This window comes from Eptesicus fuscus, chromosome 1 (genome assembly GCF_027574615.1).
Source record: "Eptesicus fuscus isolate TK198812 chromosome 1, DD_ASM_mEF_20220401, whole genome shotgun sequence".
NCBI classification, from domain to species: Eukaryota; Metazoa; Chordata; class Mammalia; order Chiroptera; family Vespertilionidae; genus Eptesicus; species Eptesicus fuscus.
The window spans coordinates 113,331,599-113,347,280 of record NC_072473.1 but is presented as its reverse complement, the minus strand read 5'-3'; the positions used below and the strand labels follow the sequence as shown (position 1 = coordinate 113,347,280).

Genomic DNA, 15,682 nt, shown 5'->3' with positions numbered 1-15,682 from the left:
AGGGGGAGGGGGAGGTGACTCGCATTTACTCTTGTTCCTCCCCCACTAAGGCAGCCTTCTTTGTCTCTGGCAACTCTGGTCCCTAGAAGGAGAGTTACCCTTTGGTTCCTATCTTCGCTTAGCAAAAACCTGGGCCCTTTACCCAGCATCCTCCAGTACTGCCATTATACACCACTGTCCTCCTGGCAGTAGAGCAGCATTCTACACACAGAACTAGTGCCTTCCTGCTAGTGATTGTATCTCTCTGCCCCTTTGGGAAGAGGATGGATAGTGGCTCATGTTGTTTTGGGATTTACCAGAGGAAAATAATGCCCTGGCCCTCCTTTCCTGACTTCATGTCTTTCTAGGCAACTTTTCTGGCTGCCCAGGGCTTGGCAGGTGGCTCAAGTCAACAAATATTTGTTGCAACTATGTGCCCAACCCTGAGTTAAATGCTATAAGGAACAAAAGAGAAGATGACAGTATAAACCCTGCTTTCAAGGAGCTTAAAACGTAGCAGGGAAGGCCAGACTTGCCTAAGACATGAGGAAAGGAAATTAAAACAGTCAAATATCAGGCACCAGGTTATGTGATTCAGACTAGGTCTTCTGGGTATGCAGAGGAAGTGGCCAGTGAGGACCAGAGTGTTGTAGAATGTTTTAGAAAACAGGATTTAAGTGAGACCTTGATGCTCTGAGAGATTTGGATAAACAGGGATGTATTATTTACTGTGGTATAACAGATTACTCTAAAACTTAGCAGCTTCACGTGATGATAGACATACATTATCTCACACAGTTTCTGGGGATAAGGCATTCAGAAGCAACCTAGCTGGATTTGTGGGGTCTCATGAGTTTACAGTCAAAGTATCAGCCATGGCTACATTCATCTGAAGGCTTGACTGGGGCTGGGGTTTCCAGGGTGGCTCCCTCACATGGCTGGCCAGTTGATATTGGCTCTTGGCAGGAGGTGTCCTGTCCTTGCCCATGGGTTTCTCCAAAGGGCTGCTGGAGTGTCCTTATAATATGGCACTGGCTTCCCCCCAGAACTAGTGTTCCAAAAGAGAGCAAGGCAGAAGCTACATTGTCTTTTAGGACCAAGCCTTGGAGGTCATATATCATCGTCTGAGCAATCTCCTATTGGTTACACAAGGTTAGTCCTATCCAGTGTGGGAGGAGGCTATGCAAGAGCATGAATATTAGGAAGTGGGGATCATCAGGGGCCATCTTGGAGCCTGATGAGGGCACAGTCTGGCCTCTGCCTCCCAATGATTCATGTCCCTCCCATGTGCCAGACACACCCACCTGGCATGGGCCTTTCCCAAGGCCCCTCAAAGTCTCCACTAAATATGGCATCAGCTTAAATTTAAAATCTCATCATCTAACTTAGGTCCAGGTTCAGATGAGGCTTCTTGGGTCTGGTTCATTGAATGCAGCTCCTGGAGCACAGTTCTTCTCAATACGAAGACCCCCTGAACTAAGGAGATAAGTTACTTGTCTCCATAGATGCAATACATCATGGTGGGACAGGCATGGGAACTTAACTCTAGACATTCCAGTTCAAATGGGAGGAAAAAGGAGACACATGGGAGTCATTCATGAAGAAAGGACTCAATGTTTTATGAGCACTCACATTGTGCATTGTTCTGGAGCCTCTCTAGTTCATGATTTCAAAGACCCTTCAGGGGAGAGAGTGGGGGTCAGAGAGTTTGGGCTTTGCAGCTAGTAGATGACAGAGGCAGAATTCAAACCCAGATCTGCCTGAATCCCAAGCCTGAGGCCTTCCAGCGCTCCAGGTGGGCATGAGTGTGACCTGGGGACGAGTGTGGTGGAAGATGGGGAAAGCCTGGTGAAGGTTAGATGTGGGGGAAGGTTTTTGCAACAAGAGAGAAGGCTTTCACAGCTGTACCTCTTTAGTTAGTTGTCTCCGTTCATTTTACTCTGAGTTTGCTTCTGCTTATAGAGATGATGTATAAAACCTCTATGAATGGAGATTGAGACAGGTTACAGAAGGCATGCAGAGTACTTGAGAGAAGCTGAGATATCCTCTCAATCTCTGATGTCCAATCCCTTCGTCCTTCCTTGGTTTGTGTGGTTGAGGATTTGAGCCCCTTAGCATCTGTTCTCTGGGTAGAAGTGAATGGGAACCTGTGCTGACCCAGGACTGCATCGCTGCTTTCCAGGGCAAAGGACGTTGGAACCAGCAGAAGACACGATTTCCCAAGTCTCCCACCTCAGTGAAAGCCACGGAACTGTGCACACCTTCTAAGTGCCGAAGTGCCAGCCTAGAGGAGGCCTCAGAGCCCCCAGCAGCCCTGCAGATTCCCCCAGAGGCACGTCGGCTCATAGTGAACAAAAATGCGGGTGAGACCCTCCTGCAACGGGCGGCACGTCTTGGCTATAAGGTAAGGAGCATCCTGCACAGGATACAATTGCCCTAGCATCTGGAGAAACCCTCCTATTGGCTCTTCTGTGGCCTGGGCAGGGCTTTGTTTGGGGCTTGAACCTGGCTGGCCTCCTTGTTGTGAATGCAAGCTTATTTGAATGGCAATTTAGAATGAACATAATTGAAATGGTAACACAAAATGGTGTGCAATACATTTCTAGGCCAGAAATGGTTTTGAGGGGGTTATGTTTTTTTTTAATTACCTTGTGCAGTGGCTCCCGCACTCAGAGAGGAAGAGGAGTGATCATAGAGTAGGCCCTGCTTTTTTTAGGTTTCTGATGCCTATAACCATCTCTTTTAAAATATCTTTTTATTGATTTCAGAGAGGAAGGGAGGAGAGAAAAATAGAAACATCAATCATGAGAGAGAATCATTGATCGGCTGCCTCCTGCATGCCCCCTACTGGGGACTGAGCCCGAAACCCAGGCATAAACCCAGACTGGGAATCGAACCATGACATTCTGGTTCATAGGTTGATGTTCAGTCACTGAGCTACACAGGCTGGGCTATAACCAACTCATTTAATGACAATTGCACTCCCAGCGTCTCACTGGCAAGCTACCATCTTTCCTGAGCACCTAGTGTACTGGCCTGGAGAACTGCCAAGGGAGATCTAAAGAAAAAACAATGAGCAACCCCTGCCCTCAAGATTAGTTTTCTTTAACCTGGGGCCAAACCGCAAACAGGAAACTGCAGGAAAACTAACCAGGACACGGCCAGGGCAGTAGGGCAGCCTGTCACAGGAGGGAGAAAGGGGTAGTCTGAGGCCCGGGAGAGAGGTGAACATCTGCAGTGGTTCTTCTTGCTCCCTGGGACACAAGCAGGAGGCAGCACCCCTGAGGCAGCATCCCCAATGCAGGCACACGTGCTCATGTGCACGCTTGCTTACTCATTCTACTGGCCATCCTGTGAGCTAGCTGTCAATCAGTATGGTTGAGCAGGCCATTTTCACCAGGGCCTGGGAGGGTTAATAATGGACCCCTGGTAGCTGCTGTGGCCTCTTTCCTCAGAAGAAGGCTTGCCTCTCCCCTTCCCCTCAGCTTATTCACCAGCTTCATCCCATGCTAGTTAAGGTGCTTCTGGGCCTGGAGTTCTGCTTCTGGTCCTGTCATCTCAGCCCAGGGAAGCTAATAATTACTACATGGACGAATGACCACACTGGATTGTACTCAGAACAGTCTTTTTTTGTTGTTAATCTTCACTGGAGGATATTTTTCCCATTGATTTTTAGAGAGAGTGGAAGGGAAGGGAGAGACACAGAGAGAAAAACATCAATGTGAGAGAGACACATTGGTTGGTTGTCCCCCGACTGGTGCCGGGGATCGAGCCTGCAACTGAGGTACGTGCTCTTGACCGGAATCGAACCTGGGACCCTTCAGTCTGCGGGCTGACACTCTATCCACTGAGCCAAACTAGCTAGGGCAAGGAACAGTCTTGATTAGGAGAGGGCTGGGATAAGCATCCAGGTATAGTACTTAAAATGATGAAAACCAGCACCCATGGATAGTACTTAAACCAATTATTTCTTCCTTATTCTCGAATTACCAGCAAAGGCTGTGCTTACCACCACATGTCTCATTGCCCTTTCAAAGCACCAGACTAGGGAACCAGTACTCAGGGAGTCGAGGCCTGAGGGTTTGGGCTCTGGGTGGGTGGGTGAGCCTCTCTGAGGCTCTCACCACAACAACCTACACCCAGATGAGTGTTATTGGTCATGAGAAATGCCTCCCCATTACTGAGGAAACAGTCCAGAGCTGAGGCCTTGGTGATGGCTGCTCAGGGCTGACTTTATTTTTTTTTTCTTTTCTTTTTCTGTTAACCCTCACCCGAGGATATTTTTCTATTGATTTTTATAGAGAGTGGAAGGGAGGGGGAGAGACAGAAACATCGATGTGAGAGAGACACATATATTGGTTGCCTCCCACGCGTACCCTGACCAGGGCCGGGGATCGAGCCTACAACAGAGGTACGTGCCCTTGATCAGAATCAAATCCAGGACCCTTCAGTCCCTGGGCTGACACTCTATCCACTGAGCCAATCTGGCTAGGGCAAGGCTAACTTTCTTGACAAAAGATTTTGAGACTCGCCTGTTGGTCCCCAGAATAAAGGGCAGACTAAGACTCTCCCAGACATTTAGAGAGCTTCGAATTTAACTGGGGTAGTTTCAAGAATTAGGCCACTTTTTGCTCATGGAGCTATCCTTGTCCCCACAGGATGTTGTTCTCTACTGTCTCCAGAAAGACAGTGAGGATGTGAATCACCGCGACAACGCCGGCTACACAGCCCTGCATGAGGCCTGCTCCCGGGGCTGGACTGATATTCTGAACATCCTGCTGGAACATGGGGCCAATGTGAACTGCAGTGCACAGGATGGCACCAGGCATGCCCCCCCCCACCCCCACCATTCCCACCCTCCCCCAGCTCAGCTCCAGTCTAGACCTTTGCAGCACACCAGGCTGCCAGGCTGCGAGTTGCACAGAGGCCTTGTCGGGAGGGGTTTCAGGAAGAGATCTGCAGACTGTAGGAGAGACTGGGTTAGGGCAGGGATGGATGTGTTCCCAGCTGGCCAGTCCACAACATTTACCAAGGGGAGACTGAGGTTGTCTAGGGATCACCCCGTCAGATGCAGCTTTGCCAGGAAGACTGCTCAGGCTTTCCGCAAACCATCCTGGTGGTGCGCCTGTCTCGGGCAGAGTCTCAGGCTTCAGGCACCAGGGTAACATACAGATTTGATTCTTCTTCTTTTTTTTTTTAATGGCTATACTTATATTTATTTATTTATTTTTCCTCACCTGAGAATATTTTCCCATTGATTTTTAGAAAGAGTGGAAGGGAGGGGGAGATACAGAGAGAGAGACACACATCGATGTGAGAGAGACACATCGATTGGTTGCCTCCCACATGAACCCCCACCAGGGCCAGGGATTGAGCCTGCAACCCAGGTACATGCCCTTGACCAGAATCGAGCCAGAGACCCTTTAGTCTGCAGGCTGACACTCTGTCCACTGAGCTAAACCAGTTAGGGCCTGATCTGATTCTTGATTGATCTCTATACCCTTTTTGAAAAAGACACCTTATAGAAATTGCACCCATTCTCTTCTGCTCTATCAGAGGGCTTACTTCCTGGCAAAATTGAAACTTGAGTCACATACCAAGTGGGGGGACTTGAGTCAAAGGACTCTGGCTCTACTTGGCCACCACCTGGTGTGTGGAGCTGTTCTGCTCATCCCTGTTCATGGGCATTCATCGTGTCCTTATCTTCATAACCCTAAGCATCTGCTTTAAGTTTATCCTCAGTCAGGGACCATTCTCTCCAACCCCAGAAGTACCAATGGAGCTTTGTTGTGCCATAGAGACAGTCTCAAGATATGGGGGAACATAAGAGAGAGAAATGGGAGGGAGGAGGAGCACAGGGAGAGAAGGAGGTGGGGAGACATTGTAGGGGGTGTAGGCCAGAGATAGTTCCTCTGCTCTAAGTCTTACCCACATTGTACTGGGGTCATCTCATTTTACTTCTCCCTGACAAGGCAGCCTGAGGTCTAGACACCCAGGTTCCCACTTGGGCCCTATTGTCCTCACCCTGTATCACCTCCACAGGCCAGTTCATGACGCAGTAGTCAACGACAACCTGGAGACCATCTGGCTGTTGCTGTCCTATGGGGCCGACCCCACACTGGCTACTTACTCGGGGCAGACAGCCATGAAGCTGGCCAGCAGCGATACCATGAAGCGCTTTCTCAGCGGTAAGCACAGCCCAAACTTGAAGCCAGCATCCTTGAGGCTGGCTTCTGAGTCTTGAATTCCTGAGGAGATAGTCTTCATCTCCCTCCATCTCAAACAGCTCCCATGAGGGACGTCAGCCCTTTTCACAGGCTTTCTTTCAAGCATCTCAGAAATCTCTATATACCTTAAAAAGCCCCAAGGCCCACTTCCTCTTGTCCTTGTGCTGTGAATGTGCACATTGAATGCATCCTCTTCAGGACCCTGATAGCCTATGGGGACCCATTTTCTAGTGAGGCATGTAGGGCAGGCCTTCCTATGGGACAGCAGCCCCACTAACAGATTTAATTGGAAAAATGTATTGACCTCTGCTTTGAATGGGATATCAGTTGCAAAGAAGTGACACAGTGTTTTGTTTCTGGTTTTGCATTTTCTCCTGTTGGTGATCAGAGTAGAACTCTACCTTGGGACCCCTCCTGACACTTTATTTCTCACAGCCCTTGCCTGTGGTAACTGTGTTGTTCCCTCTGCGTCCCCCCCATTCCTTTCTTGTCTTCCCTCACCTAACCCCTGTGGAAAAGTGTCTGGTGTTCAGGCCTATGGCAAGGGCCACAAGCCAACATGCGTTCGTTTTCTCATGAGCAGATGGCAGCTGTTTGTCTGCAGTTAGATAGCTATAGTGAGGTGGGCAGCAGGAGGAAGATAAGGAGGGAAGTCTAGCTCGGGCATGCTCAGTGGGAATCTCCTCAGACTTGACCTTTGAAGGAAGAAACCCTGCCTCCTCAATGACATCACAGCTTGGCCCTCCCTCTAGCAGTTACTTCCTCGGACTGCCTGAGTGACAGACTGAGGGAGCTGTATCACTCACCCTCCTTGGAGGTGTTGATGTTTGTGGTAGAACCCCTCTGGGATTGGAAGCCCACAGGACCAAGGGTTTGCCCAAGGTCACTGCCTGGTTAGTCTCCCCACCTCTCCCCGCCCCCGTACCACACAAGCCCCAGAGAGACAGTTCTGATCTCCCAACCAGGGGCTCATTTGTTTATTGAACAAAGGTTAACTAGGTAACTGATGGTGGAGGAAGAAACAAAGGAACCAGAACTGAAGATCTTCATGGAAGGAAGACTAGATGGGAAGTGTCACCTAGATGCTAATGAAAGCTGGAGGGGACCGATGGAATGCCACTGAGGGAGGCCTTGGCTTCTGCTCAGCCAGCCTCCATTCTGTCCCCAGTCAAGTCAACTAAACCCTGCAGTTGCTGATCACCTTGTACAGGCCTCAGGCCTCACAGCCGAACCCAGCCTCTCCCTGGCTCAGGGAAGGACTGTCTTTTCCTTTCCCCCAGCTCTAGCATCCCAGGCCCCTGTCATCAAGGGGCAGAGCCACTTTGTGATGCCCATTCAGTCATTTGTCCTGGGCCAATGATGACTCCTATTCCCTTAGCTGAACCATTCCCAGAGTGCAGGGCTCGGGGCAAGCATTCTGTGGCCTCCTCCCACATACCATATCCTACATGTACTCCCTTATATGCAAACATGTGGAGGTGTCTACACACCACTCAATTCCCAGGAAAAGCTGGCACAGGTGACCAGAGCATCTCAACTTGATAAATGCACTGCGCGAAGCTCTGTCTCTAATCAACAGCTCTAATTCAGAGCCTCTGCGGTCTAGAGACTGCCCTCCTAAGGGTCTTGGGGCCTTCTGGATCCACATAAAGCTATCTCTGACCACCTGAGTTAGCAGATGAACTATTTTTTATTTATTTTTTAAAATATATTTTATTTATTTTTTACAGAGAGGAAGGGAGAGAGATAGTCAGAAACATCGATGAGAGAGAAACACCGATCAGCTGCCTCCTGTACACCCCCCACTGGGATCGTGCCCGCAACCAAGGTACATGCCCTTGACCAGAATCGAACCCGGGACCCCCCCAGTCCGCAGGCCGATGCTCTATCTACTGAGCCAAACCAGTTTCGGCCAAACTCTTTTTAAAAAATATATATGTATATTTATTGATTTCAGAGAGGAAGGGAGAGGGAGAGAGAGAAACATCAATGATGAGAGAGAATCATGATCAGCTGCCTCCTGCATGCCCCCCACTGGGGATTGAGCCTGCAACCTGGGCATGTACCCTGACCAGGAATCAAACTGTTACCTCCTGGTTCATAGGTCAATGCTCAACCACTGAACCATACTGGCAGGGCGGCAGACGAACTCTTTACTTCTCTGACCCATCTCCAAAATCCCAAAGGAATTTGAATGTTGAAATCATTTTAAGTGGTTAAGAAATTAGAAATAAATACGTTTTTCTCCTCCTCTTCTCATTTCTATGAGAAATAGGTAGCCTTTTGATGCCTCCTTAAACTAACTCGAATGCCAGTCCCTGCTACAGAAGCAAGAGAAGACTTAGTTCCTGCACTTACTAGCTTGTCCAGGCCGAGCACCTTTATTCAAATCTTGACATTGTTTCTCAACATTATGGGATGGAGCTGTAGCTTCATAATGGGGTCCAGGAGCTGAAGGGAATGTTAAAACTGAGCCACATCTTTTCCATGCAAACATCAAGTGGTGTTAAAGGGAGATGTCTGTCTGGCTGTTGGAGAAAGTGCGAGCAAGCCCGTAGGCCAGGACCTTAGCCTGACACCCCAGGAAGGCAGGCACTGAGAGTCAATGGGCTTCCAGGAGAGGGGGCCTTGGGTCCAAAGGCTGTTTGGGGGGATGCGAGGACAATATCCAGGGCCTTTTTTAAAAATCCAGGTACAGTTCACCTAACAACTGTTTGGCACTTAATATATTCACAATGTTGTGCAACCATCATCAGGCGCTTTTTTTGGTTCCTTAAACTGAGTATTTCTCTTTTTGTGTCCTGGTATCCCTCTTTCCCAGAGCTCAAGAAGCCACTGGGTAGAGTGGCACAGTGGCTCTAGGAAGCACCATGAGGCTGGAGGTTGGAGAGGCAGTTCCCTCCATTCCCCCACCTCCCAGTCCCTACACCTGGATGCATTTGGGTGGACTTCTGGATTTTTCTTTTACCCTTCCTGTCTGGCCTGAAGTATTTTTAAAGCTTTTTGCTTTTCTCTCAAAGCATTTGCCTGATCAGACTCTCCATAGGTTGTCTTCTTCCTCCCCTGGTGGGGATCCCACTGGGCAGAAAATGAAGGAGAATCCCAATAGGGTGCAAAGGGCTTGAAGCCGGAAAGGTGAGCAAGAGCATCAGGGTTGCGCCTTATGTAGAGCTTCCCTCACTTTGTGCAAGGCCCTTGTTCAGGAGGAGTCTGGGAATCAAGTCCTCTTTTAAATACACAAAGGAATATTACTATTTACAGGTATCTGTAGTGAATCCTTTCGTAAAGCAGGTTGGTATTCATCTGTGTTATAAATGTGGATTTCCTGTATTGGGTTGGCTTAAAGTGAGGCCCATTTCTCCTGAGCTCATGAAGGATGTAGTGGCACTCCGCCATGCGTTTATTCATCCATGCATTTAGTGATCACTGATTTCAGGTACAGTGCTGGGTACTGGAGGCCAGATAGTGAGCCCTTTCTCTTACAGCCTGGGGCTTTGAGCACCAAGCCATCCAACCGCCTTCCAAAGGCCTTTGGAAGACCTCCTCCTCAGATCAAATGATAGGCAGGCACGTGACTGATTTGCCTTTGACCCTTTGAAGGGAAGAATAATATCCAAGCTAGCCAAGGGAAAACAGGTTCATTTTTTCCTCCTTTGTTGGAAAGAATGTGGGAGGTGGGGGCATTGTTGCCGTTTGGTTTGGGGCATTGGAGGAAGTATCGGGACTGCTTTTCCTTCCACTGATGGAAGGGTTAGCAATTTACCACTTGAGGTCACTGAATCACAGGTTTTTGTTTTTCCTGCCAAAGACCTCTGCTGTATGACCTCATGTTGAAGACGGCTTGTTTTTTGTTTTTCTCCCCTTTCATGTCCCTCAGCTGGCAACTTGGTTGGAGGAGATGGGGAGGGGTCTGTTGGGACCTTGGGAAATAGAGAATCTCTGATTGCCATGGTGACCACTCACAGAGTACTTAAAACAATTTTTTTTTAATCGAGGCAAAATTCACATAAAATTAACCTTTAAAAGTAAACAATTCAGTGACATTTAGTGCATTCACAGTGTTGTAGAGCCACTACCTCTATCTCATTCCAAGACATTTTCATCACCCCCAAAATGATACCCCGTGCCCCATTGACCAGTTGCTTTCATTTCCCTCTCTCCCCAGCCCCTAGCAACCACCCATCTACTTTCTGTCTCTATGGATTTGCTCATTCTGGACATTTCATATAAACAGAGTTATATTGTAGTATGGGGCCTTTTGTGTCTGACTTCTTTCATGGAGTAGCATGTTTTGAAGGCCCATATATGTGGTAGCATGTTTCAGTACTTCATTTCTTTTAAGGTTGAATAATATCCCATTGTATGGATATACCACATTTTCTTTACCCATGCATCAGTTGACTCACATTTGGGTTGTGTCCACCTTTTGGCCATTGTGACTAGAGCTGCTGTAAATGTGCATGGTACAAGCATTTGTTTGCGTACCAGTTTTCCGCTTTTTTGTTATATACCTAGGAACAGGATTGCTGGACTGAGGGTATTTTTTAAAAAAAGATGTTTTTATTTATCTTTTAGAGAGAGAGGAAGGGTGAAGGAGAGAGAGATAGAAATATCAACATCAATCAGCTTCCTCCTGCTTGCTCCCCACTGGGGATGGAGCCCATAATGCTGGCATGTGCCTTTACCAGGAATCGAACCATGATCTTCTGGTTCATAGGTCGACGCTCAACCACTGAGGCATGCCAGCCGGGCTGGACTGAGGGTATTTTTTCAGGAAAGAATAAGAGTAAATGACTGAAAGTTATGGGAGGGGGCAAGGAAAAGGAAAGTCAGTCTTCATCCTGATTGTATGTGAAGACCTGTGAGGAAATGTGACTCAAAGCTGCACCATTGAGCAAGCCTGTAGTTTCTTCCTGTGTTCCACTCATGGTCCTGTTCGGATTTTTGCATCTTTGCTCATGCCAGTTAACTTTGGCCATCTCAAAAAGGGAAATTCATCTGCAAATGACAAAGATATGCTGTTAGTGAGGAGAATTAGAGGAATGTGCCAGGGGGCTCTGAAGGCAGTTTCCAGAGAGGAGTCCTAGGAATGTGGTGACCTAGGGCTGCTCTGATGGAGTCCTCATGTGACCTCTTGGTGGGGACGGCAGTCATTTGAATGCATAGGTTTCGGTATGCTGGTTAAGCAAGCACATTACTTTATAGTCTGTAGTCTTGCCTTGTGGTAATTTCTCCCTCCCTTTCTTTCTTTCTTTTCTTTTTTTTTTGGTTAATCCTCACTTGAGGATATTTTTCTATTGATTTTTAGAGAGAGTGAAAGGGAGGGGGAGAGACACAGAGAGAGAAATATCAATGTGAGAGAGACACATGGATTGGTTTCCTCCTGCACGCACCCTGGCCAGGGTTGGGGATTGAGCCTGCAACTGAGGTACATGCCCTTGACTGGAATTGAACCTGGGATCCTTCGGTCCATAGGTTGAAGCTCTATCCACTGAGCCAAACTGGCTAGGGCTCCCTTCCTCTCTTCCCCATATATTATGTTCTTACTATGTTCTAGGCACCTGGGCTTAGGTACCAAGGAGACAGTGATGAACAAGACAGATGTGGTCCCTGTCTTTATGATCTCATCCCTGGATCTCCTAGTACACCTAACACAGGGCTAGGCACAGAATAGACACCTGCCTAACTGACCATTGCTTTAGGAAGAAATCACTGTCAACTCTCCAGTGACAGGGTACAGAAGAGCACATAAGCTGGCAGCTTTGACCTCAGAGTTGTTTCTTAGAATGAACAAAAGATCTAATATACTTGACTAAAGGTTTTCCATTCTGGCTGCTCAGCCATTACTTTGAAAGCTTCTCTCTGGCTGCCTTTTCCTACTGGAAGAAACCCTTCATCTCCTAGAACACTACTAAAAAAGGACTCCTTTCACCAGGTCACAACAGCTAAGAGGTATTTTTGCTGATAGGATATGTAAAGATAAAGGTATGTTGGAGTGGGTAGGACCTTCTATCAGGGGAAAATAGCTCTGCTCCTTTAAGAGTGGCTGCCTGCTCACTTCCTCCTGGGATTTCATTTTCAAGGGGCACCCTTACCTCATCTGTGCCCTGTGGACTCTCCCATCCTGTTGCCCATGTGTCCCTTAAGGGCTGGTGACAACCATACACAGCTAAATCAGCTTGCCAATTGCACGAGGTGGCGTATTGGTAACCGCAGGGCCATGTGCCCACAGATGACACAATTGAATTTGTCATTAAAGACCTGCTGCTTGTCCACGTGGGGCTGAAAATTGAAACAGTTCCACTAGATGAAGCGTAGCTAGGAAACAAGGAGGCTAAGTGGTGACCTGATGTCTGTCCTCAGATCAAGTAAGCAAAAGGTGGTTTACAATTTTTTTGTGGTAAAGTACTTACAACACAATTCATTATCCTAATAATTTTAAAGTGTACAATTGAGTGTTATTAAGTGTAGTCACAGTGTTGTACAAACATCACCACTATCGAGTGTCAGAACTTTCTCATCACCCCTAAAGGAAACCCTGTACCCATTAGGCAGTCACTTCCTGTTTCCTCCCAACCACCAATCTGCTTCTGTCTCTCTAAATGTGCCTGTTCTGGATATTTCATATACATGGAACCATAAAATATATGGCTTTTTGTGTCTGGCTTATTTCACTTAGTATGGTGTTTTCAAATTTCATCCAAATTGGAGCATGTATTAGCACTTCATTCCTTCCTGTGGCTGAATAATATTCCATTGTATGGATATACCACATTTGCTTATACCTTTATCAGCTGAATGACATTTGGGTTGTTTCCACTTTGGAGCTATTGTAAATAGAGCTGCTGTGAGCATTTAGGTGTTAATTTTTGTTTGAACACCCATGTGAAAGGTTTTTGTAAGAATAAACTTGGCCATCTACTCGATTTTTTTGTTGTTGTTGTTAATCCTCACCCGAGGATAGTTTTCCATGTATTTTTAGAGAGTGGAAGGGAGGAAGAGAGACACACAGAGAGAAACATCGATGTCAGAGAGACACATCGATTGGTTGCCTCCCACACGGGTCCCTGACCAGGGCTGGGGATCCAGCCTGCAACCAAGGTACATGCCCTTTACCCCTTGACCAGAATGGAACCCGAAACCCTTCGGTCCACAGGCCGACAAACTGGCTAGGGCTCCTAGATGGTTTTCAAAGATGAAACAGGAATTGTGCTTCCTTATCTTAGTTTGAATTGGGGAGATCATGATTTGGATAAATAAACATTGTGACCAGCAGGGAATTAAAGTCCTGGGATAGGTCTAGGATTCTGCTTGCAGAGTAATTGCCCTGCACCATTTAAAGCAGGGATCCCAGACCTAAATGCCTTCAGGCTGATCCTGTAAGAGAGCAGAGCAGGCTGGGTGGGGACTGTTGAATTGGACAACAGCACATGTCACCTCTTCCTCCAGCCAACTGTTGACATACAGGAATGTGGATTCAGTGTTGCCAGATCTTTTAATATTTTTTTCAAGAGAAGTTGGAAATCTGGATTTTTTTAAGTGAAAGCTCTCAGTTTTAAAATGATGGACATTAATTATTATTATTATTTTTGTTTGTTTAAAACACTGGGCCAACCCCCAGGTGGTCAGTGGGCTAGATTTGGCTCCTGGCTGCTGGCTTGCAACCTGTGATTGACAGCCAGAAGCAGATCACTCTCTCCTCACTCCTAACCCCTCTTGTGGTCCTCCCCTTCTCCTATGTGCCTAGGCCCATGTGTACGTACTTTGCTTCAGATTCTTTATTCAGCCTACCCTCCTTGTCTCACTGCCTTCTCTTTTATCAGATCACCTTTCGGATCTTCAGGGCCGTGCAGAGGGTGATCCTGGTGTATCCTGGGACTTTTACAGCAGTTCCGTATTGGGTAAGCTTTCGGTGGGATTCTTCCCCCACCCCCATCCCTATTTATGGCTCAGAGATGCAGGATTTGCTTTGTATTTCACTAATTCTTAAAGGCCCGAGTGACTCTCTGGAAATCGCCTTTCTTCCCCTGTTACTGTTAGTAGCTTATAGACCTTTTCGGCCCGAACTCTAGTGCTTGCCTCCCCCAGACTTAGAACTCATTGGCCTAAACTAGGAGATGCTGCTTATTTGGAAAAAGCTATCATTAGCCCTCTACCACCCCCACCCTGGGAATTTATCTTTCTCTTCCCTTGTTTTGTCCTAACCCAGCCAGAAGCACCACCCCTATGCACATTGTCACCTTTTGTGGTATTGCTCGCACTCAAGAGAGACCCAGCCCCTCGTCTGGCAGCTGCCACTCCTTCCCTTCCCTGGCCCCACAATGTGTACAGTTTCTGAGATAGCTGCCATCTCCCGAGCCCTTCACCTTCTGGCCCAAGCTTTCCTCTCTGAGAAGAGCAGCCAGTCTTTATCTGTGTCAATCATCTATCATTCACCGTCAGGCCAGGGGCTGCAGACTGAGGGAGGCACCAACCTCTAAGCTTCAGGGAAGCTGGAGCAGGAGAAGGTGGGGACAGAGTGAAATACACCATACCCAAACTCATGTCTGGGTAAGGGAGCTGGCCAAGCCCCCTCTGGTCTTTTGGAGATTCCAGCAGGCAGTTGGGGTGGTTTTGGAAAACATTGGGGGAAGTGAAGAACAGGTGTTTTTACCTTGCCTTTGATCGTGATGGTATCTTCAGACTTTCATCTCCAGCAGGGGAGCAGCTCATCCTTCACATCACCTTGCTTTTTTCCAACTGAAAGGTGGAGTAGTATAATGAATCTCTGGCCTCAAAAGATTACTATCTTCCAGGGCTCGAACTTTCATGTGCCGTGGGATTATCCAACCTTGGCCCTAGCCAGGGGTCTGTAGGCTTGTTGTTTATCTTCTAATCACCCACCTTCACACCCCTTTGTCTTTTTGTTGTTGTTGTTAATGCTCACCCAAGGATATTTTTCAATTGATTTTTTAGAGAGAATAGAAGGGCGAGGGAGAGACAGAGAGAGAGAGAAACACTGATGTGAGAAACACATTGACTGTTTGCCTCCCGTACACATCCTGACCTGGACTAGGCCAGGGATAGAGTCTGCAACCAAGGTACATGGAATTGATATTGGAATAGTTGATTGGAATCAACCTCAGAACCTTCAGTCCTCGGGCTCCAACCACAGAGCCAAATTGGCTAGTATTTGTATTTGTATTTCACTAATTCTTAAAGGCCCGAGTGACTCTGTGGAAATCGCCTTTCTTCCCCTGTTACTGTTAGTAGCTTATTTTTGTGGGTTTTTTTAAATCATCACCCGAGGATATGTTTCCATTGATTTTTAGAGAGAGACTAAGGGAGAGGGAGAGAGAGAAACACTGATGTGAGAGAGAAACATCCATCAGTTGCTTCCTGTTTGTGCCCCAGCTAGGGATCAAACCCATCTTAATCCGGGCATGTGCCCTGACCAGGAATTGAACCCGAGACCTTTCTGTGCATGGGATGAAGCT

The 15,682-nt window shown here is 47.5% G+C and overlaps 1 protein-coding gene across 1 annotated transcript in view; it reads left to right on the top strand.

Annotated features, from left to right (window-relative positions):
* The window catches only part of BCORL1 (BCL6 corepressor like 1), a 66,498-nt gene that overhangs the window by 45,266 nt on the left and 5,550 nt on the right, over positions 1-15,682 (top strand). Inside the window, exons 11-14 of the mRNA XM_054708669.1 lie at positions 2,162-2,383; positions 4,638-4,804; positions 6,022-6,167; positions 14,030-14,107. Coding sequence (XP_054564644.1) covers positions 2,162-2,383; positions 4,638-4,804; positions 6,022-6,167; positions 14,030-14,107 — 613 coding nt within the window. The remainder of the gene's footprint in view (positions 1-2,161; positions 2,384-4,637; positions 4,805-6,021; positions 6,168-14,029; positions 14,108-15,682) is intronic.